The sequence below is a fragment of the Salmo salar genome, chromosome 12 (genome assembly GCF_965601325.2).
Source record: "Salmo salar chromosome 12, fSalSal1, whole genome shotgun sequence".
NCBI lineage: Eukaryota > Metazoa > Chordata > Actinopteri > Salmoniformes > Salmonidae > Salmo > Salmo salar.
This window is the reverse complement of record NC_138302.1, coordinates 54,384,627-54,408,275: the sequence shown is the minus strand read 5'-3', so window position 1 is coordinate 54,408,275 and position 23,649 is coordinate 54,384,627. Positions and strand designations below refer to the sequence as shown.

Sequence of the window (23,649 nt, the reverse complement as noted above, 5' to 3'; positions counted from 1 at the left end):
GCTGCAGAGGATAATAAGTTCATTAGAGTTACCAGCCTCAGAAATTGCAGCCTAAATAAATGCTTCACAGAGTTCAAGTAACAGACACATCTCAACATCAACTGTTCAGAGGAGAATGTGTGAATCAGGACTTCATGGTCGAATTGCTGCAAAGAAACCACTACTAAAGGACACCAATAATGAGACCAAGAAACACGAGTAATGAATATTAGACCGGTGGGAATCTGTCTGATGAGTCCAAATTTCAGATTTTTGGTTCCAACCACCGTGTCTTTGTAAGACGCAGAGTAGGTGAATGGATTATCTCCGCATGTGTGGTTCCCACCGTGAAGCATGGAGGGGGAGGTGTGGGGGAGCTTTGCTGGTGACACTGTTGGTGATTTATTTGGAATTCAAGCACACTTAATAATCTAGCTAGCCAGCTAGTTTAACAGGCAAAAACTACCTAAAACTAATGTTATGCAAGGTAGATGACTAGCTACCAGTTCTTGGTGGATAGCTAGCCAGTTAGCCCGATTGGCTTACCATGGGCTTGCGATCTACTCACACTAACACAGTATGTATTTATTAACTAATATACAAAATATTTTTGTCACAGAACATATGAGATGTTATTGGTCAACATTTTACTCCAAAGTCAGAGCTCATTTTATCTCCCTTCAGCTAAAATACTGTCCGGCATTGATTTCAATACATTTTCTGTCATTTTTTTCATGGTTGCATCATATTTCTGTGCATACTTTCCGTTGAAGCTCACATTGATGCATGCTTCAAAATATGTACAAACGGAGTACGCATCCAAGAAGTGCCCTCCGTGCTCCGTTTCACACACTTTGATACTTCGGAGTATGCGTATTGAGAAACACCCACTGCGTTGACATTACAGTACAGCCACGGAATGCATTTTTATCAAATCCACATTTCCTAGTGGAAATCTCTGACATTACTTTTTCCTCTTTCGCTTCTTCTCTCACCCATTTCTTTCCCCGTGCCTGTAGAGCACTGAGCAGGTAGAGTTGCAGCGCACCCAACTGCGTGATGACATCAGAGAGTATAAAGTGCGGGAGACACGTCTGCTGCAGGACTACAGTGAGCTGGAGGATGAGAACATCTCCCTGCAGAAACAGGTGTCCCTGCTACGACAGAGCCAGGTGAGAGGAAGAGGAAGGGACCAAGGGGAGGGGAAGTATGAGGGAGGGTGGGGATTCATTTAACATTTTAGTCATTTAGCAGACGTCCTATCCAGAGCGACATACATGAGTGATTAGGGTTAAGTGCCTTGCTCAAGGGAACATCTACAGATTTTTCACCTAGTCGGCTCGAGGATTCGATCAAGCGAACTTTTTGTTACTGGCCCAACGCTCTTAACCACTAGACTGTCTGCCGCCTCCCCTGCCCTAGGATAGTCCGCTGGGGGCAGGGGAGGAAGTGGGCGCTGTTGTGTATGGAGATTAGGGGAGGATGAGGGCTTATTGTGGGTAATGGGTAGCGGTAAAGGTTGTAGAGTTATAGAGACTGGCCAATACACTTCAGATGTTTGGGTGAAAAAGTGACAAGGCTCGATAGTCGAAAGCCATTGCCAATGAATGAGGCTATTGATACAAGGACCAACTGGAGGGGATGAGACAAAAATATGCTTTTGTGATGAGTGTAAGGGGGATTCTCCCTATTTAGTTAGTGATTCCTCTGATGTGCTGTGGCTTCTCTGTGATCTCCAGGTGGAGTTTGAGGGTCTGAAGCATGAGATCTGTCGCCTGGAGGAAGACTCCCAGTGCCTCCACAGCCAGCAGGAGGAGGCCATGCGCCTGAGGGAGATCGCCGAGCGCCAGCTGACCGAGGCTCTGGAGACCATTAAGACTGAGCGCGAGCAGAAGGCCGCCCTGCGTAAAGAACTGTCCCACTACATGACCATTGGGGACAACCTGTTACCATACCACCACAGTTCCCTCAACATCTCCCTGGACGGACTCAAGTTCAGCGAGGATCCCACTGCTGCCACCAACGAGCCGAACAACGATGACTCGTTCCGCGGCTACGAGAACGGCCTGGCCAAGATGGCCACCGACGGCAACGAAGATAACAAAGCCAAACTTCGGCCCGCCCCCAGCCTAGTGGATGACCTGCTGAGTGAACTCAACATCTCAGAAATCCAGAAACTCAAGCAGCAGCTCATGCAGGTAAGATGACCACATAGTAGCTTTAGCAGGCAGGACTGTAAAAATGCTTAGCTTGTTTGCTTTATTAACAGTCAACTTTCAAGGTGTCAGCGTCCCTGGTAAAGCAATAAAGTAATAATTAGCATTATTGAGCTGTGTTTGTAAGTGTTGCCAGGAAAATAGATAGGCTTACATGCAGCTGTGAACAGTTCTCTGACTTATGGCTGGAAAGTTCATTAAGCATTGTGGAACACAGTGTTCATCCATTTAGGGACATTGATTACCTATACTGGCCTTAGTGGCCTAGTCAAAGACTAATCAATTGAGCCCTATGTGGGACTTCATGGGCTACATGGACTGACTTGGCTACTTATCTTATACATGCACTGTTGACTTGCTGGTAAAGACATACTGTGTGAAATTATTGAGTGAGTATCTCACACTACATATGGCGTTTTGGATTACACTTCATTTTAGAGGCAGATATTTACCTGGTATTTACATAGAAATTAGAAGAAGAAAAAAAAAGACAAGTGTAAATATATAATTGTTACTTAATTTCTCAATCAAAAGTAATAAACACCAAGCTGAAATAGGACTGTATCATAGTGTTGCAGACATTTCTCAGTGCTGTTATGTGACTGTGTCCCGTGTCTGTTCTCCAGGTGGAGCGAGAGAAGGCGGCGCTCCTCTCCTCTCTGCAGGAGTCCCAGAAGCAGCTGGAGGTGGCCCACGGGACGCTGTCAGAGCAGCAGGAGACGGTGGGACGCCTCACCGAGAACCTCAGTGCCATGAGGAAACTCCAGGCCAGCAAGGAGCGCCACTCGGCCCTGGACAGCGAGAAAGAACGAGACAGCCGCGATGACGGCGACGGGGACTACTACGAGTTGGACATCAACGGGCCTGAGATCCTGCAGTGTAAGTACACCATCGCCGTATCAGAAGCCGGGGAGCTCAGACAGGAGCTGAAGACTCTTAAAGCCGAGTACCAGTCGTGCCGGAGCCAGTACGAAGAAGAGCGAGTCCGCCTGGAGAGCGACGTGGCAGGGCTGAGCGAAAAGCTGGCCTCCCTGGAGAACAGCAGCCGGGAGGAGCACGAGGAGGTGGCGAGACTGGAGAAGGAGCTGCGGCGAGTGAGTGAAGCGGTTGGCGAGTCGCAGGGAAGCCTGAACGTGGCGCAGGACGAACTGGTGACGTTCAGCGAGGAGCTGGCCAACCTCTATAACCACGTGTGCATGTGCAACAACGAGACGCCCAGCAGGGTCATGCTCGACTACTATAAGGAAGGCAAGGCCAGTATAGGGGGCAGGGGCAGCCGAGAGGGGAAGACACAACATCTGTCCCATGTTCTGCTCTCCAATGGGCTGGTTCCTGAAACTGAACCCAATAAATCTGAAGCCAGTGACCCAGCCACCCCAGCCCCAATCCCAGAGTCCCGTTCAGAGCCCATGAACATCTATAACCTAGTTGCCATCATCAGGGACCAGATCCGTCACCTGCAGCAGGCGGTGGACCGCACCACAGAGCTGAGCCGTCAGAGGATGGCCTCCATGGAGCTGGGTACTGTGACCGATAAGGACAAGGAGGCCTGCATGGGGGAAATCCTCAAACTCAAGTCTCTGCTCAGCACCAAGAGAGAGCAGATCGCCACCCTGAGGACCGTGCTCAAGGCCAACAAACAGGTGTGTGTGATAGTGTGATTTTTCTGCCAAAACATGAACAGTTGGTACTGTTTAAAAGTGGAGGTGATACGGTATGAAATTAACAGTAGTTGAGAGAATTTACTTTTTGTGTAGAAGTTCAGAATTAATATTAGCATAAGGTCTTACTAATCCTGTGACTGTAACCTCTGCCCTTCATTCTAATAAAATTGACAATAAATTATTCTACTCTACTCTGCAGACGGCTGAGGTGGCACTGGCCAACCTGAAGAGTAAATACGACAATGAGAAGACCATGGTGACCGAGACCATGTTGAAGCTCCGCAATGAGCTCAAGGGCCTGAAAGAGGACGCTGCCACCTTCACCTCATTACGGGCCATGTTTGCTACAAGGTAAGGCTTAGTAGATACACGTTAAGAGCTTATTGGTACACTTAAGTTATCAGAAGTCTGCCTTTAAATATAACGTAAAAATCTAGTTTCCCGCCTAAATACACATACCCAAAAGTTATTTATCACGAGTACAAATGTGATACAAAAATGAAAATATGAAAAATCATGTGATTCTTTTTTTTTTCCTCTATTCAACAAATGTGGGGGAAATGGGGCTTGAAATTATTGAAATACTTTCCATGTAGTAACAATCAAATTATAAACAACTTACAATAATATTTCATCTTTTCTCATAACTGTAAAATAAATATGATTATATTTATTATAATATTACTAAGTATACTTACTGACAGTACAAAATTGCCACGATTTCATAACTGACAACAAAGCATTTTCTGCCCAGCTTCCTCTGAGAGACTAAGAGACGTCATTCAAATGCCTGCTGACTCGTTACAACTTCAGCTTTATGCACAAAGTCATTTCGTCCCTCTGTGACCAAGAGGAAGTGGTCTTGTTTCAATTCTACAAAATTATTTAGTATTTTTTCATGCTGAGAGCTCTAAATCCACCTGAGAACATCACAGTGAGATGACTCATTTCCTGAAATCGCTAGGTTTTCTCGTTTCATATGCCATATTGCATGCAGGGTTCCCCATTTTATTTGTCCCCCCCCCCCACAATTTTTCTGAGACCCCCCCCCCCAAAAAAAATTGACACCATTTTTTTTTTTTACATAAATGACTGTAAAAAGACCAGAAAATCAGCTCCATGTGATTTTTAATTTTAGAAATCTGTTCCAATGTATTACCACACATAATATATAGATACAGTGCATTCAGACACTATTCAGACCCCTTCCCTTTTTTCCACATTTTGTTACGTTACAGCCTTATTCAGCCTTTTTTCCTCATCAATTTACACACCATACCAAAATGACAAAATCTAAAGTTTTTTTTTTAAATGTTTGCACATTTATAAAAAAAATTAAGACAGAAATCCCTTATTTACATAAGTATTCAGACCCTTTGCTATGAGACTCAAAATTGATCTCAGGTGCATCCTGTTTCCATTGATCATCCTTGAGATGTTTCTAAAATTGGAGTCCACCTGTGGTAAATTCAATTGATTTTAGACATGATTTGTCTATATAAGGTCCAACAGTTGACAGTGCATGTCAGAGCAAAAACCAAGCCATGAGGTTGAAGGAATTGTCCGTAGAGCTCCGAGACGACAGGATTGTGTCGAGGCACAGATCTGGAAAGAGTACCAAAACATTTCTGTGGCATTGAAGGTCCTCAAGAACACAGTGGCCTTCATCATTCTTAAATGGAATACATTTTGGAACGACCAAGACTCTTCCTACAGCTGTCCGCCCGGCCAAACTGAGCAATCGGAGGGGAAGGGCCTTGGTCAGGGAGGTGACCAAGTACCCGATAGTCACTCTGACAGAGCTCCAGACTTCCTATGTGGAGATGGGAGAACCTTCCAGAAGGATAACCATCTCTGCAGCGTTTATGGTAGGGTGGCCAAACGGAAGCAACTCCTCAATAAAAGGCACATGACAGCCTGCTTGGAGTTTGCCAAAAGGCACCTAAAGACTCTCAGACGTGAGAAACAAGATTCTCTGGTCTGATAAAACCAAGATTGAACTCTTTGGCCTGAATGTAAGCGTCACATCTGGAGGAAACCTGGCACCATCCCTACAGTGAAGCATGGTGGTGGCAGCATCATGCTGTGGGGATGTTTTTCAGTGGCAGGGACTGGGAGACGAGTCAGGTTTGAGGGAAAGATGAACGGAGCAAAGTACAGTGAGATCCTTGACGAAAACTTTCTCCAGAGCACTCAGGACCTCAGAATGGGGCAAAGGTTCACCTTCCAACAGGACAACGACCCTAAGCACACAGTCAAGACAACACAGGAGTGGCCTTGGGACAAGTCTCGATGTCCTTGAGTGGCCCAGCCAGAGCCCGGACTTGAACCCGATTGAACATCTCTGGAGAGACCTGAAAATAGCTGTGCAGCAACGCTCCCCATCCAACCTGACAGAGCTTGAGAGGATATGCAGAGAGGAATGGAAGGAACTCCCCAAATACAGGTGTACCAAGCTTGTAGCGTCATACCCAATAAGACTTGAGGCTGTAATAGCTGCCAAAGGTGCTTCAAGAAAGTACTGAGTAAAGGGTCTGAATACTTATGTAAATGTGATATTTCAGTTTTTTATTTTTAATACATTTAATACATTTCCGGAAAAGCATCAGATAGATGGTCTACATATTCTGAGACTGAGGGGAGCTGTTTCGCTCGCTCGGATGCTTTACCTGAGATTGATGCGTCTTTCTGTCGGGGCGCGCGTCTCGGTCAAATAAATGATCAATACTTTATTTGATTTGGACGGGCAAGGAGGTACATTAGGGCGGGTCAGGCTCCCTAAGACCCGCCCATAACGCCGGCCCTGAATGAGCTTCTAGGTTGTTGAGGAGCTGTGTTTCTGCCAGAGGCTGCATGCAAAGATGTTGGATAAATGAAGATGGTTCACTTAGGCTGTTTACCAATGACAAAAATGGTCAGTTCCTGTCTACTTAACTGGGGGTGTCTCCCATAGACACCAATGCAATAGCAGGTGGGTCTGGTCTACTTACTTCATTGACTTTCATCAAACTAGAAAAAAAACATTAAAAATAAAAATGCGAGTGGGGTGTCTCACTCCCTCTTCCGTGTCTGCTGCATGTGTGTGTGGGAGAGACGGGGCATTGTGGGAGCAGTCTGATGTAATACTGAAGAGATTCAGAGGCTGCTGGCAGGCTGCTCCTGACAGTATCTGGAAAATGCGGCTCTGTGAGTCTGAACGGAGGAAACATGCACCGACTGGCAGCAGGAAAAGATGTGCGCCATCTGGTGGAGAAAATTACAAGTTCCTTATTTGGTTTTCATTTGACTAATATTTTCCCTTCTCTCACTATTCCTGTCTCCCTTTTGCTCTCGCCCTCTTTCTTTAATCCCTCTTTATCGCTCTTTTTCTCTTTATCGCTCTTTTTCTCTGTCTCCCTCCCCCCTCTCTCACCCTCTCAGGTGTGACGAGTATGTGACCCAGCTGGATGACATGCAGAGGCAGCTGGCTGCAGCGGAGGATGAGAAGAAGACCCTGAACTCCCTGCTCCGCATGGCCATCCAGCAGAAGCTGGCCCTGACCCAACGACTGGAGGACCTGGAGTTTGACCACGAACAGGCGCGCCGCGGCGGGGGAGTGGCTGCAGGCGGGCGGGGAAAATCCTCCTCATTGGCGCGGGGCAAAGTGGCATCGGCCAATCATTATGTAAGTCAGAGACGCTCCTGCAGGGTCCTCCCCAAGCCCAGCGGCATCCTGGGAGGCCCCGTGGTCCTCTGCAGCGAGATTTACTTTGACCTTTGAACTCTAACCTCCATCATAACCTCTAACCTCTCATCACGCTTTGCACTGCTGAGCTTCACCGGCATGGTTCTGTCTAGGCTGTTGCTGTGACTAGGACAGTGGTGGCTAATGGTGCTTTACCACACTACTGTGTGATGGCTATGTGTTCATATCCAGCATGGCATGATGCTAGCTTGGCTCAGGCATACCTTTTCTGCTAGTAATGCTCACGGAGTGGCAGAATGTTGGCACGGTTGTAGAATTTACTGCTATCAGCTCTCCTCAAACAGTCAGAGTTCAGAGCAGGCGTGTGTACATAACATAATCTGTTATGTCTATGTTATTTCATGTTTATGACAGTGTAGCTCTTATGACGAAGGCTTCAAGTAAAGTGTAACTGAGTAAGCTTAACTTTCATTCAGACAGGCGGCAGCAGTGCAGGCTGCAGAAAGACCTCTGCTGCTTCCGTCTAGTCCATACCATTCGGGGACCATTAAAACAGTGCAATGAAATGTACCGTAGCTGCTAAATAAAAGAGCACTGTGGCTAAGCACTTGTCATATCACTTTTGCTGTGATGTCACAAAGTGATAACTGTGGTGTGGCACATTCGGTTTACAGATTAAGTTCCCTGGCACTTGATGTAATAGAGATTGTAGGGCAATGGTCATTACAAAGGAAAATAGTAAAGCACTTCTAAATAGGGGTTAGTTACAAACCCTAGTTAAGGAATAAGCTTTTAAAAATGATATATGGGTCTAGTTTTGTGTGAATTAGCCTGGTGGTTTTGAAATGTTTAGAGTAAGGTGAAGACTGAGTGAATCTGTTCCATACACTCCAACTCTCTTATAACCCTCATCCAGTCATCCATGTCTGCCTCATCCTCTTCATCTTCTCCTGCCTGTCACCAGAAACCTCTATGCTGGTGTAACTTACGTTTACCTCATAACTCATGATCATCCCTTACCTGCATGTTGAGTACCATACTTGTGAGTCTTCTGCTTCCTGCAGCCAGTTGCATCATGGTCCACTGTGCACGACTATCCCTTACCATCCTAACCCCACTGACTCCCCCACCTTTCCAATGCCACTAACGCAGGTAATGATTTTATCAAATTAGATTGTATCAAATGAAGACTGACCAAATGATAATCAAACGCTCAGATTTTAATGTTATTTAATTTTCTCTCCATTCTACAGTAATTTAATCAAGCCCAGTGTCCCCTTCAAAAGGTTGACAGTCACCTTGCCGATGATTACTTCAGTCCCCCCCCCACCCCCCGTGGCCTGGGACCCATGTCAGAGACACACACTGCTGTAATGCGAGGACTTTGATTTCTGAGTGCAAACACACACCAGAGTATGTGAGCGGAGTTGAGCGGTCAGAGATCCCACACATTGCTCACGGAGCGGTCTTCTGCCACTCCAAATTCGCTCCATTCATTTTCTGTTTAAAAGGGATCATTTAACAAACACCCCATCTACTTTTGTGACTATGTACTCGTATCAACATCTCTTTGCATTAGTGGTAGGGGTAGGCTAAATAAATACAACATAATAGGCATAATTAAAAGAACATAATGAAGGAAATGAAAAATGCTGGCTAGAGCATGCCCAGAGATCGTGGCTGAGCAGTACCGGAGCGAAATTGGAAGCGGGATAGAAGGCCGACGCTCCAACGTTTTAGAAATTCGGTGAAGCACGATCCACTTCAGCTCCACTCTGCTCACGTCCTCTGACACACACACACACACTCACACACACACACACACACACACACACACACACATGCTCCAGGCCCCTACAGACACACGTGAAACCCCCAGGGGTTTAGTCCCTCTGTGCGGCTACAGGAAACAAGAGAGTCTCCTCGGTATGATGACCAATAGAGGTCTATTTCTATGTATAGGACCGACAGTATGACCCTCATTTGTGATCCAGTCATTCACTCCACATTGTCCACCACTATACTATTATAACTCTTGTGTCTTTCCCCCGACTATAGCCGACTCCAACTCAACTCCACGATTTACGATGGAGTTGAGTGGCGACTAGTGTTGACGAACTGGAGCGCCGACGTCACATAAAAACCCACTGTCGCGTGTAATTACGGGCAATGTTTTGGGTGCTGAAATCATTTTATGTGATAGTCGCCGCTCAAATCCATCGTAAATCATGGAGTTGAGTTTAATCGGCTACCCGGATGACTGCGCCCTTTTAATGTATTTATTTATATTTTTTTGCTTGTTGTAACTCAGTGAACGTGTGAGGTGTTCATAAGCTTTTTGTTGCATTTAATAATTGTTGATAATTGAAGCATTCATAATAGAATTTCCATGGAGAGCAAACCTGTGTTGATTTATATTTATTTCTAGAGAAAGATCAGAGGCAGGAAAGTCATAGGAACTAAAGTGACTTGCTACAGTTTTCCCTGGGGTCAATATTCAGTGGGACTCCCAGGCTAATGTAAGTTCTCTGCAAGAACATGGATGGAAATCTTGATTGGAAATAGTCCTTTCTCTCTTTGTTTTAAATCTTGTCACATGTATTTAGATGTTTTTATTTAACCTTTATTTATCCAGGCGAGTCAATTAAGAACAAATGGTTCTTTACAATGACCGCCGGGCAAATTTTTATAATGTGCTTCAAAAAAGTTAACCAGAGAGCAGGATGTTCAAGAAGGCTTTTTGGTGCCTTATTCTTCTACCTTCTGGTCTTAGTTTTGACTAGTAGTGCCTTACTGTCCACAAAATAGAAGCTAGATTTCATTTTTTTATGTTTTCTATGTCTTTGAGAAGGAATTGGGGTGAGAGGTTTTGACCCCAGTCATTACAGATTGAGGAAAATAACAGGAACTGTGGCGAATTTTGTGTAGTGATTCTGTGATCCTGCAAACTTGCAGAATTGCACATTTAGGGGCTGTTATTATGATTATTATTCTAAAGAAAAAACGTATTTTAAAAGTTTTCATACTATAACTGTTAACTTTGGCTGCCGAGTTAGTGGTTCGAGGCATTTACAACAGTGGCTGATTGAGAGATTACTAATGCACATACTTATTTATACTCTATTGTGTATGGCAAAGGTCAGGCAATGTCAATATAGAATTGACAAGTATGGAGGATCATTTCTTTAATTGTCTGTTTTAATGCAATTTTATTAGCCTTTTTTATGTCCTCTAATAGAGTTGTTGTGACTTCAGCAAACAGAAGAAGTAAAGTCATCAACACTTCTGCAGTGCCATTTAATTCACAGCTTTGTTGATGCAATAAAAGTTACATTTATGACTTTCTTTATTTATTTTTTTACAAGTGCAATTTAAACGCAGTATCAATATGGAAATACGGTATAAAAATGCTGTCTGTTTGCTGATGCTATTATGTTTTACTACTTACTCACAATCTTGATCCAATTTGAGTTTATCTTTGTACTAAATAACTTGTTTGTATTTATTTTAAACAATGTCATGTATGTTGTTATTGTCAATAATGTGGATTATGATTGGTGGCATATTGATACCATATTGATGTCATTTTCCATGTTATCTTCAAGGGACTTTGGGTGGAGATGGTGGTCGCGTCCCACTGCTAGGTTCGTTGCATGCATCAACCAATGGTTGCTTGCCATGTCATCGACTGACAGATTGCTATAACATAATGATGTGGTTAGCTGATAGGTAAAATACCTATCCAGGCGTTGTAAGATCTGGCAACGTCTAAGCAGTGGAAGGCTCAATAGAAGCCAGTAGCCTACCTACCTATGTGGTGGTGGTGGTGGTGATGATGATGATGATGATGTTGCACTGGCAAGGTGCATGCTTAATAGTATAAACTTAACTTCAGACTTAATGTGGTGTTGTTGGGCTTATTATTAAAACATATATATTGATCCTATTTCTGCTTCGGTCATTCTATGTCTCCCTCTAAAATAGTCTGTGTATCAATTTAGGAAGTTTTCCAACATGCATTCGTCAACAACAAAAATTTGGCCATAATAGCATAGGCCTAAAATTAGTCAAATTGGGAAATTGAGGCCTACTGTAAATCAAACGAGATCAAATTATAACAAATTCCTTTAGTAAAACTTTTTTAATAGATAATATGGATGTTAATTCAACGTTCAATAAAATAAATGACATCTTGATATTGTAGGCTACTTCATAGTTACTATCCAATGTACTGCTGTCGGTCTAAAATAAGACACAGTGTATCAGGCATTTCCGGGAAAGTTCTAGCCACTCCCTGCAGTGCTGTCGTGTTAATGGTCTCGAGGAGGGAGGGGCCACTCAAAGGAAAGAAGGGACTCCACACAATGGGAGGTTTGTAGGCGACTTCTTAAACTATAGTACTACTGTGTTTCTTGTTTGTTTTGCCATGGGTATGTGGGTTTTGTCATTTACACATACCCACATATTGTCGCTGCGCTTGAACAATTTAAGAACCCCGTCTGTCTTTTCGATAGTTTTGGGTGGCTATGGTGGCACATGGCACTTTCAACTTCTGTTTTCTGTCGGGCTAACAGCGCTTGATTGCCTAACCTTTTGCAAAGTGTAGTGTTCCCGACAGCTACGTCTATTTCTAGCAACATAGTTTCCGATGTAGGCTACACCTCGTGTCCGCCTTTGACCTAATGTAACACGACATCACCAGTTGTTGTATTCTACTACCCTTTGCCACATTGTAACACATCCCATATACTGTAAGCCAATGACACTGAAAGCGAGAGAAGTTTTGGCCAGATACTTTACTAGCAATTACGCAGGCAGACTGAGCTGAATTCAACAAATTGTCTGAAGAGACAATTGTATAGCTACTGACACATTTGTATCTTTTTCGGTAGTCTGTTTCCGTTAACTTGTCCAGTGATTTGTTTTGCTGTCGACATTTAGAAAGTTCGTATAGAAAATAGATGCGACAATTGCCAGCTAGAGTGCGTTGCCATTTAACCATCTCGTGTCGATAAAACATCTGGACGTCATGACGTCACACCTACCGTTTATAATATTTCCATAAAACCCAGTGTCGAATAAAAATGTAGTGGTTGAAGTGTTTACTTTACCCATTTAGGGAAATTGCAAATTAATAAATTGGCGACAGCCTATATGCCCTCCATTTATCTTTTTTTCATGTCTCGGAGCCAGCGAAAACCACCACTAATAGAATGCAATCATTTACAAATATTTTCCATATACTAATAATTATCATGTGCCAACGTATCACCGCGGTTCATGCCATGGTGAAACTTGCACTACTGTAGATCTGAAATAATTGGACACGGTGAAACCTGCCAGCCAAGCAGAAAAGCAAGGGGAAGCAATTCCGGTATTCTTGGAAGTCAGGACAATCCTTGTCCTGCAAAGAAACATACATTTTATGGTTGAAAAATACTATGTTGCAAGTAGCAGACTACCTTAAACGATTCGGCAATAATAATTTATTCGAAAAACACCTTTCCATCATAATTTTTCGCAATAAAGGAAGTTCGACAAAAGAAACATCTGGCCCTGTCAAACGATTAAAAATGTCGTCGATCTTTAGAAAATGTCTCCTATATCTGCCGTTTCCATGACACATTTTTCTTGCAACATTGCTTTTGTCGAATAAACCTGGGTCAATGGAAACCTGCCAAGTGTAGCTATGGTATTGTGTTTAGATTGAAGAAAGAAAAAAAAGTACACCTTTTTGAATAAGGCTGTAACGTAACAAAATGTGGGAAAAGTCGAGGGGTCTGAATTCTTTCCGAATGCACTGTATTCTATAAGATAGCTTCCAAAATAGAATACGGTTTTCTATTGGATTCTAATACGATATTTGTATTGGAATCCAAAAGGATTTTTTTTTACTACCGCAACCACAGAGGAGCTTGCTCTCCCTGCCTGTCATTACTTCACGATCAGAGCCGCTTGCAATGATCAGCTAGGAGGAAATCAGATTTTCAACATTTTGATGCCTTATAATTATATAAAATATATGCAACGATTTTTTCCATCAAAGGGTTTCTGTGACAATGCACCACACAACCGATAAGCAAAACATACTAACATGGTTTGCGTTTTCAACACCACAATATATCGACTATGTCAATCTCGACAAACAGAAAACGCATCCCTCCCTACCTTGTAGGCATACCCAGTATCGAAGGCTTGGCTTGACAATCTCTGAATGTCATTAAACTTCTTGGTGTATTCTAACAGATGTCTCATTCCATTAATCGAATTGCCTTTGCACCGTTTGGATTGATTGATTTTTATTTGTCAGTAAAAAAAAACAACATATATACACAAATAATTATAAATGAGACCGGGATTTCACAACAGAGTCGGGACTTATTTCCCATGTGGTCCCTACATTTGCTGCAGCATATACAGTAATATAACTACTGAATGCACGTCTAATTTATGTCCACCTGGCTTTCGGGGGTCACCTTATGTTTTTCTGTTGTGCGTAGTGTGGGTAGCCTATATCTTAGGCTATGTATTGGATAACCGCACAACCAGTATTTGTGTTTCCATCAAATTGACTTGTTGCAGATAAAAGTCTACGTAAATATGTAGTGCACATAAAAAATACATTTTTTGGGGGGGTTAAATTCCCATGTACCGAGTAAAAAATACAAGTTAAATGAGATTCCATCGCATTTTCAACTCCAGGTGTACTGGTGGTTTTGTCACAATGTTGCGTGGTTATAGAGAATGTGGCCACTGGTATTGGCACGTGCGCTGATGAGATTATTATGGACAAAAGTGCGAGATTATTTGTTTTTGTCAAATGGCAGCCAAGCATTGATCATCATGTCACCAGAATAAGACCCTTTTGATATTTATTGAAAGGAGAATCAACCTCATCACTGTGGACTTTCACTACCCTGTGAAGTGCATCATCATTTATTTCGTTTCCTAATAAACTGCATGCTTTCCCGTGATGTGGTGCCATTTTTTTATTAGACAATTTACTCTCATAAAAAGGTTGGAAACCTGTTTAATGTCAAGCCATTTTGAGGCTGCTGGAATTCTATTTGGACGGACGTGGGCACGCCTACACGAGACTTTTGAAGTAGTCTGGTAATATTACAACATTTTGACTGGTTGTGTTTATGCCACATATAAAACGTAATACATAAATAAAAAAATAAAAAAAAGCTAAATTAGAACTATTTTGGCGTTTAGATTGGAGAAGCTGCAGAGCGTGTGTTAAGCTTTTTACTGGGCCTTTCTAGACCTTATAAACTGTTGAGAGTAGACCGCAACTGATCCAAATCGAAGGAAACATTCAAATCATAGGTGCTTTTGCACCATTATTCAAGTGACATTTTCACTGTAGGCTAGAATGTTGTACTCACTTGAAAACACTGACGCAATTATTCCTTGCATTGTGCTGTTGTAGGCTAGTATAGGTAGCATAATTCCATTGTCCCGAAACAAGATCAATAGTGGAGATTTTTGAGCTGTGTCTCATGTCTTCACTGTTCTTTTTAGATGAGCCATTATGCACCTTGCCGCTCCGCTGCCTATCAGCTTCTCCTATTTGTTCTTGTCGATTCATATTTAAAATGTATGCAGCCTTGGATGTTTTTATGTGTGGTATACTTGCTAGATCTGGACAAACGATCCACCTACCACTGTCACTATGGTATAGTAAAAGTTAGCACACGGAAAATCGTAGTGCACAAGGGAAGTACCAAAACACCTTGATATAGGAGAGGTGCATGCAAGCGGGCGAGGAAATGTGGCTAGGGTGGAATAAATTATACAGTAACACCTGCAAAAGAGTGAATGTAAAAGAGCCCCCCCCCCCCCCCCCCCCCAGAAAAAACCACAACCATCCCCAAAGCCAAGTAAATTGGGATCTGTATCTAAATCTATTGTAATTCAATCACTTTTTGACAGCGTTCTTTTTGTTTTAAACAAAACTTTTCATACATGTGTTTGCCCTTGGAAGAAGTGGTCAGAAAGTGACTTTTTGGACATCAATGCCAAAAGATAAATGTGCTCAAAGTTGTCACATTTTGCATATGCCTATCCCAAAATACATGAGATATCCATGTCTTCATCACTGGAAAATATAAACGTTTGAGTTAGATATAATTTCAAAGGTTACAAACAATGCTGTCAAACTATTTTATTGTTTTTTGAGAAAAAATGTTTTTTTAATAAAAATTGTCTTAAATCTTGAACGTCAATTATCCAAAAACGCGTAAACTCCGATTTTAATATGCGCATATGTTGTAGCTTAGACCCTATTTCACATCATCTGAGGTTTCTGTGTTGTGCTCGCCATCGGTTGAGACACAACGTGCTCTTGAATACAGCGTGGGTGTCATTTCAATCATAGAAATGGATTCAGACCCTATCCCTTCAGACCACTGCAATTTAGCTGGTACACACACCACTGACATTTTAAGTTGAATTGAAATGGTATCTAATTCATAATACCACAAAGATGACTGCTGGCCCACCCACCATCGCATCATGTCCATTCTATTATATCTATTTGTATGATTTCAAAAGGTTTCCTTTGGAGGATTGACAGTATAATTTAAAACAACAGATATTCCCATTTAAGTCAATATTCTCTGATGTGTGGACCTCCAACTATCTTTTTGGTAGACATTTTTATTTTAGTACATTTATCAGCCAAAACATGACACCCACGCTATATTCAAGAGCATGTTCTGTCTCAACCGATGGCGAGCACAACACAATAACTTTAGATAACTAAACTAGGGACTAAGCTACAACATATGCATATATGAAGAAAAAAATAGGACTTCGTGCATTTTTTTGATAATTGACAAAGGACAAAAAACAAACGTCATTATTATATACATAAAAACATCTCCAGAAATGATGAAATAGTTTGACAACCCTGTTTTCAAGCTTTTAAATAATATCAATCTCAACCGTTCATATTTTCCAGTGTCTCATGGTATGGTGGGGTATCCAAAATGTGTAAACTTTGAATACTATCTCTTGAATGATTTGGCATTCAGGTCCAACAGTCACTTCGAGTATTTCTACAATGGGCAAATACACTACATGGCCAAAAGTATGTGGACACATGCTTGTCGAACATCTCATTCCAAAATCATTGGCATTAATATGGAGTTGGTCCCCCCTTTGATGTTATAACAGCCTCCGCTCTTCCAGGAAGGCTTTCCACTAAATGTTGGAACATTGGTGTCGGGACTTGCTTCTATTCAGCCACGAGCATTAGTGAGGTCGGGCACAGATGTTGGGCCTGGCTCGCAGTTGGCATTCCAATTCATCCATTACATTACATTACATTTACATTACATTACATTTAAGTCATTTAGCAGATGCTCTTATCCAGAGCGACTTACAAATTGGTGCATTCACCTTATGATATCCAGTGGAACAACCACTTTACAATAGTGCATATAAATCTTTTAAGGGGGGGGGGGGGGGTTAGAAGGATTACTTTATCCTATCCTAGGTATTCCTTAAAGAGGTGGGGTTTCAGGTGTCTCCGGAAGGTGGTGATTGACTCCGCTGTCCTGGCGTCGTGAGGGAGCTTGTTCCACCATTGGGGTGCCAGAGCAGTGAACAGTTTTGACTGGGCTGAGCGGGAACTGTTCTTCCTCAGAGGTAGGGGGGCCAGCAGGCCAGAGGTGGATGAACGCAGTGCCCTTGTTTGGGTGTAGGGCCTGATCAGAGCCTGAAGGTATGGAGGTGCCGTTCCCTTCACAGCTCCGTAGGCAATCACCATGGTCTTGTAGCGGATGCGAGCTTCAACTGGAAGCCAGTGGAGAGAGCGGAGGAGCGGGGTGACGTGAGAGAACTTGGGAAGGTTGAATACCAGACGGGCTGCGGCGTTCTGGATGAGTTGTAGGGGTTTAATGGCACAGGCAGGGAGCCCAGCCAACAGCGAGTTGCAGTAATCCAGACGGGAGATGACAAGTGCCTGGATTAGGACCTGCGCCGCTTCCTGTGTGAGGCAGGGTTGTACTCTGCGAATGTTGTAGAGCATGAACCTACAGGATCGGGTCACCGCCTTGATGTTAGTGGAGAACGACAGGGTGTTGACCAGGATCACGCCAAGGTTCTTAGCACTCTGGGAGGAGGACACAAGGGAGTTGTCAACCGTGATGGCGAGATCATGGAACGGGCAATCCTTCCCCGGGAGGAAGAGCAGCTCCGTCTTGCCGAGGTTCAGCTTGAGGTGGTGATCCGTCATCCACACTGATATGTCTGACAGACATGCAGAGATGCGATTCGCCGCCTGGTTATCAGAAGGGGGAAAGGAGAAGATTAATTGTGTGTCGTCTGCATAGCAATGATAGGAGAGACCATGTGAGGATATGACAGAGCCAAGTGACTTGGTGTATAGCGAGAATATGAGAGGGCCTAGAACAGAGCCCTGGGGGACACCAGTGGTGAGAGCGCATGGTGCGGAGACAGATTCTCGCCATGCCACCTGGTAGGAGCGACCTGTCAGGTAGGACGCAATCCAAGCGTGGGCCGCGCCGGAGATGCCCAACTCGGAGAGGGTGGAGAGGAGGATCTGATGGTTCACAGTATCAAAGGCAGCAGATAGGTCTAGAAGGATGAGAGCAGAGGAGAGAGAGTTAGCTTTAGCAGTGCGGAGAGCCTCCGTGACACAGAGAAGAGCAGTCTCAGTTGAATGCCCAGTCTTGAAACCTGACTGATTAGGATCAAGAAGGTCATTCTGAGAGAGATAGCAGGAGAGCTGGCCAAGGACGGCACGTTCAAGAGTTTTGGAGAGAAAAGAAAGAAGGGATACTGGTCTGTAGTTGTTGACATCGGAGGGATCCAGTGTAGGTTTTTTCAGAAGGGGTGCAACTCTCGCTCTCTTGAAGACGGAAGGGACGTAGCCAGCGGTCAAGGATGAGTTGATGAGCGAGGTGAGGTAGGGGAGAAGGTCTCCTGAAATGGTCTGGAGAAGAGAGGAGGGGATAGGGTCAAGTGGGCAGGTTGTTGGGCGGCCGGCCGTCACAAGACGCGAGATTTCATCTGGAGAGAGAGGGGAGAAAGAGGTCAAAGCACAGGGTAGGGCATTGTGAGCAGGACCAGCGGTGTCGTTTGACTTAGCAAACGAGGATCGGATATCGTCAACCTTCTTTTCAAAATGGTTGACGAAGTCATCCGCAGAGAGGGAGGGGGGGGGGGGGGGGGGGGGGGGGGGAGGAGGATTCAGGAGGGAGGAGAAGGTAGCAAAGAGCTTCCTAGGGTTAGAGGCAGATGCTTGGAATTTAGAGTGGTAGAAAGTGGCTTTAGCAGCAGAGACAGAAGAGGAGAATGTAGAGATGAGGGAGTGAAAGGATGCCAGGTCCGCAGGGAGGCGAGTTTTCCTCCATTTCCGCTCGGCTGCCCGGAGCCCTGTTCTGTGAGCTCGTAGTGAGTCGTCGAGCCACGGAGCAGGAGGGGAGGACCGAGCCGGCCTGGAGGATAGGGGACAGAGAAAATCAAAGGATGCAGAAAGGGAGGAGAGGAGGCAGAATCAGGAGATAGGTTGGAGAAGGTTTGAGTAGAGGGAAGAGATGATAGGATGGAAGAGGAGAGAGTAGCGGGAGAGAGAGAGCGAAGGTTGGGACGGCGCAATACCATTCGAGTAGGGGCAGAGTGAGAAGTGTTGGATGAGAGCAAGAGGGAAAAGGATACAAGGTAGTGGTCGGAGTGGTCATCCCAAAGGTGTCCGACGGGGTTGAGGTCAGGGCTCTGTGCAAGCCAGTCAAGTTGTTCCACACCGATCTCAACAAACCATTTCTGTAGGGACCTCGCTTTGTGCACAAATCAAATCAAATGTATTTATATAGCCCTTCTTACATCAGCTGATATCTCAAAGTGCTGTACAGAAACCCAGCCTAAAACCTCAAACAGCAAGCAATGCAGGTGTAGAAGCACGGTGGCTAGGAAAAACTCCCTAGAAAGGCCAAAACCTAGGAAGAAACCTAGAGAGGAACCAGGCTATGAGGGGTGGCCAGTCCTCTTCTGGTCACCAATGCCAGTCCTGCACAGGGGGCATTGTCATGCTGAAACAGGAAAGGGCCTTCCTGAAACTGTTGCCTCAAAGTTGGAAGCACAGAATTGTCTAGAATGTCATTGTATGCTGTAGCATTAAGATTTCCCTTCACTGGAACTAAGGGGCCTAGAACGAACCATGAAAAACAGCCCCAGACCATTATTCCTCCTCCACCAAACTTTATAGTTGGCACTATGCATTCATGCAGGTAGCGTTCTTCTTGCATCCACCAAACCCCGATTCGTCCATCGAACTGCTTCCACTGCTCCAGAGTGCAATGGCGGCGAGCTTTATACCACTTCAGCCAATGCTTGGCATTGCGCATGGTGATCTTAGGCTTGTGTGCGGCTGTTCGGCCATGGAAACCCATTTCATGAAGCTCACGACCAACAGTTACTGTGCTGACATTGCTTCCAGGGGCAGTTTGGAACTCGGTAGTGAGTGTTGCAACCGAGGACAGATGATTTTTACGCGCTACATGCTTCAGTACTCAGCGGTCCCATTCTGTGAGCTTGTGTTGCCTACCACTTCGCGGCTGAACCGTTATTGCTCCTAGACTTTTCCACATCACAATAACAGCACTTATAGTTTACTGGGGCAGCTCTAGCAGGTCAGAAGTTTGACAAACTGACTTGTTGGAAAGGTGGCATCCTATGACGGTGCCACATTGAAAGTCACTGAGCTCTTCGGAACGGGTCATTCTACTGCCAATGTTTGTCTATGGAGATGGCATGGCTGTGTGCTCGATTTTATACACCTGTCGGCAAGTATTCAAATCGAAAGGGTGCTGTCGAAAAGTGATTGAATTCAAATGGATTTACCCTACAGCTTAGTTTATGCAAACGCTGCCATATACATGTCTGTCAAGTTGCCGGTGGTTCTACAAAAATGAGAGAGAATTCAGAATAATGTTTATAAAATCCATGTTTTGTATCGAGTGAGATGTCTCTTGCATGTGTGTAGATCTTTGTTTTCGTCGCAAAGTGTGACGCGCTGTCATGTACTTCTACAAGTGGCCACGGCTGCGTCGCATAGAACCGACCAGTTCCTGCAAAGACGCTGGGAAATGCTAGATGTGCAGCAGTTAAGATGGCAAGGAACCTCCTCAGGATGTACAAAACATGGATTTAATGAATATCTTTCTGAGTTTTCTGTGGTTTTTGTAGAAACCACCTGCAACATAGTTATCACATCTCGCGTAACTGTAGCTACACTGGCTCCTGAGCACTTCGGTAGCCTATATTTGCCTCTTCAGACAATTTGTTGAATTCATTTCTAGCAATCGGTAGGTGGTGCCAGTGAAGCATCATGCGTATGTATCTCACCCTAGAGAGTTAGTACATGCACTTGGCTATTTTAGGACAAACGATGTCCCTGACGAGCAATGTTGAGGTTGACCTCCTGGCATAGCTTACCTATTCTTTAAAAACTTTCAAATTCTGCTGTAAATGTAAAACCCTGTTTTGAGATTTCGCTTCCCTCGTTTGTTTGTTGATATATCCTCATTATCAGAAAGTGAATCCTTCCTTATCCTGGACCTAATATGAAGAACTGTGTTCGGTGTTAATCAATTACCGTTTGAATCATGTTGTGATTCATTCCCACGTGCCTGTCAGACAGTTTCCATGACCAGCTATTGGAGGACAGTCGGTTCCTCAGGACAGACCGTCGACTGGACACTGAACTAGTGGATAAGCTCATCCTGCAGCTCAACAGGATCTACCCACAGATCCTCACAGACAAGGAGGCCACCAAAGTGAGTAACTTCCTCCTGGACAAATTAGTTTGAACCAAGGTCATTTGTAACTTTCACACGCAGAGCTCTTTGCTCTAAGAGATGTGTCCTACTGAAATGTAGCGAATGACTGCTTGTTCAGGCAGCTGTGGTTTCAAGCAGCACTTTGTTACATCTACAGTATTTTAACTCGATCTAAGCATCCGTTCCATTTCCAGACCACTTGAACATGAATTTAGTTCCAGAACGTGCAGTTAGTCAATTAGTAGCCCCTCGTGGCCGACTGTAACAAAAAAAATCTAATTGAGTAACAGGCTAGCGTGTACAGGACGTTCGTTTCTGGTTTCCGAAGGTAATCACTTAGATTCAGAGAGAGAGAGAGAGGTATTCTACACACACATCTGGAATTCTGAATATGACATGATGATCCAGTTTAGGGACCTTGATGTGCCCACCTGCGTCCGACTGGCCGAGCTCCTGGCTCACCTGCAGGGGAAAGGTGAAGAGGCCTGCCGGGAGTTCTACCGGGCGCTTCACCTGCATGTGGAAGAGGTGTACTTCAGCCTACCAACACGCCTCCGCCTCAGAGGTTAGTCCCTCCGCCCCGACACTCAGTCTCTGGAGAGCTGAGATTTGCTCTCATTATTATTCACGTGAAAATGTTCAAGTATTTTTTTTTTGTACACTACCGATGGCATATTTGCATCTAAAAACCTGCATACATGTATTCACCAAAATCACTGACATTTTGTAATCCCTTTCCCAGATTCTGTAGACCCGTTCACGATTACAGCTTCACCCACCCAGCCGAGATATGTGCTGAACGACCGAGGTAAGCATACACACAGAAAGCTGAAACTCTGTCACACATACAAACACACGTACTGTAGACACACATGCCTTTTACGGTACATACCTTTCTTTCTCACAAACAGTCTCCTCTTCTCTCTCCTCTGTCTCTAGGTCCTCTGTTCTTCCTCGGTTGTTTCGGTGTTGCGGTGGGGATGGCTCTACTGTATTACTATGGCGGTGAGTACAATACGTCCCTTCCATGTTTTCTTTCTTTCCCCACAGAAAAAAACAGAAGTCATTATGTCGTATGGCTCCTAAACGGATTATTTTGAAACCAAGCTAAGCTTAACATTGCATCTTCATGTTGTGCCACAAATCAAACTCCACATCAAACTTGATTTAAAGGGTATTTAAAATCGCAACCCACTTAGAAGTATAACAAACAAGAAGCGGTGAACGGGATGAATAAACGACACATAAAACCTCCATGGTGTCTGCCCCTCTTACTTGACTGGGCAAGCTATTCTGTAACGCACAGACCAAATCATGTACACCTATTCTGTTTCCATTAGGTTGAAGTTGTCAGTGTTATCATGCTTAGTAGTTAGGGAATAAAACAAAGTGTAAACCGTCCATGTGTTGTCCTACAGAGGCCAAAGTAACAGGGGGAAGCAGGGCTCTTGGCATGGCTGCTCTTGGACTGGGCCGACGAGCCAGAGAGGTTCTCATATGGCACGCTGAAGACCCCATCAGGAAGTAGTCTGTGTGTCTCCACTACCACAGCAAAACAAGCACTCCAAAGGTGTTTCCCGGACATCTATAACACACTACACAAATACCCTTTTCACATTACAATGCCAACCTGAACCAAACTGTGCTGGTTACAACAACTATGGTCGATGAGTAACTGGGCCAGTTGATTACAGCTTGGTTTGGCTCAGTTCAGTTTGTCTCAGTGGTGTGAAAAGCCAGGGGGTTACAATTTTGTACATACTGTATATAGCAGTCTTTTGGCTTTAGGAATCAGTTTTTTTGTTGTTGTTGACAATTTGTCATACAGCAACTGGTTTTCTTATGAACTTTCATTGTCTTCATAATGGTTAGATATTAGACATGCGTCTTCTCTAGTGAAAGGGACTATTAATCACACTAAAGCTCTGTTACTGAACAGCATCTTGTCAAGAGCCAGCCTCCTTCCGTTGTTGTTCTTTTGGTGGGGTTTGGACACCGTGTACAGAAACCAATGAACCAGACTTACTTTAAATAAACCTTTCCTACTGAATGTGTTGTACTACTTGCGGTATACTCAGGAGATTGACGTTAGGAAACATCAAACGGCAAAGGAGGGTATTTATAAAAGTCGGATGTTTATTTGTTTACTGAAGGAAACCAACCAAGCACTACGTTTTATTGCATTTTGATTTGTAATATCATCTCTGTTATCAGGGAGGATCTATAAATGGAAAACATGAATGTTATATAATTTGTCTTTTAATGCAGACACTCTTATCCAGAGTGACTTACAG

At 44.0% G+C, this 23,649-nt stretch overlaps 2 protein-coding genes across 2 annotated transcripts in view; both read left to right on the top strand.

Moving 5' to 3' along the window:
* LOC106565154 (protein bicaudal D homolog 2) overlaps positions 1 to 11,490 on the top strand; it is a 57,506-nt gene extending 46,016 nt beyond the window's left edge. The window contains exons 3-8 of the mRNA XM_045691498.2: positions 999 to 1,151; positions 1,719 to 2,177; positions 2,822 to 3,838; positions 4,059 to 4,210; positions 7,280 to 7,523; positions 8,798 to 11,490. Coding sequence (XP_045547454.1) covers positions 999 to 1,151; positions 1,719 to 2,177; positions 2,822 to 3,838; positions 4,059 to 4,210; positions 7,280 to 7,523; positions 8,798 to 8,800 — 2,028 coding nt within the window. The 3' untranslated portion in view covers positions 8,801 to 11,490. The remainder of the gene's footprint in view (positions 1 to 998; positions 1,152 to 1,718; positions 2,178 to 2,821; positions 3,839 to 4,058; positions 4,211 to 7,279; positions 7,524 to 8,797) is intronic.
* A 339-nt stretch (positions 11,491 to 11,829) lies between these two features.
* On the top strand, positions 11,830 to 23,405 carry LOC106565157 (caspase recruitment domain-containing protein 19). Its single transcript, XM_014131964.3, has 6 exons — positions 11,830 to 11,915; positions 21,213 to 21,352; positions 21,764 to 21,920; positions 22,098 to 22,163; positions 22,295 to 22,360; positions 22,774 to 23,405. Exons 1-6 carry the CDS (start codon positions 11,858 to 11,860, stop codon positions 22,881 to 22,883), a joined length of 597 nt encoding a protein of 198 aa, XP_013987439.1. The 5' UTR covers positions 11,830 to 11,857; the 3' UTR covers positions 22,884 to 23,405.
* The last annotated feature ends 244 nt before the right edge of the window (positions 23,406 to 23,649 follow it).

What these genes read in the sequence shown, in the direction of transcription:
- LOC106565157 (XM_014131964.3), top strand. Translation starts at nt 11,858, where the DNA reads ATGGTCTCGAGGAGGGAGGGGCCACTCAAAGGAAAGAAGGGACTCCAC. An exon ending in AACACGCCTCCGCCTCAGAG is followed by an intron (nt 21,921 to 22,097) that starts GTTAGTCCCTCC and finishes TCCCTTTCCCAG; the next exon opens with ATTCTGTAGACCCGTTCACG. An exon ending in TCTACTGTATTACTATGGCG is followed by an intron (nt 22,361 to 22,773) that starts GTGAGTACAATA and finishes GTTGTCCTACAG; the next exon opens with AGGCCAAAGTAACAGGGGGA.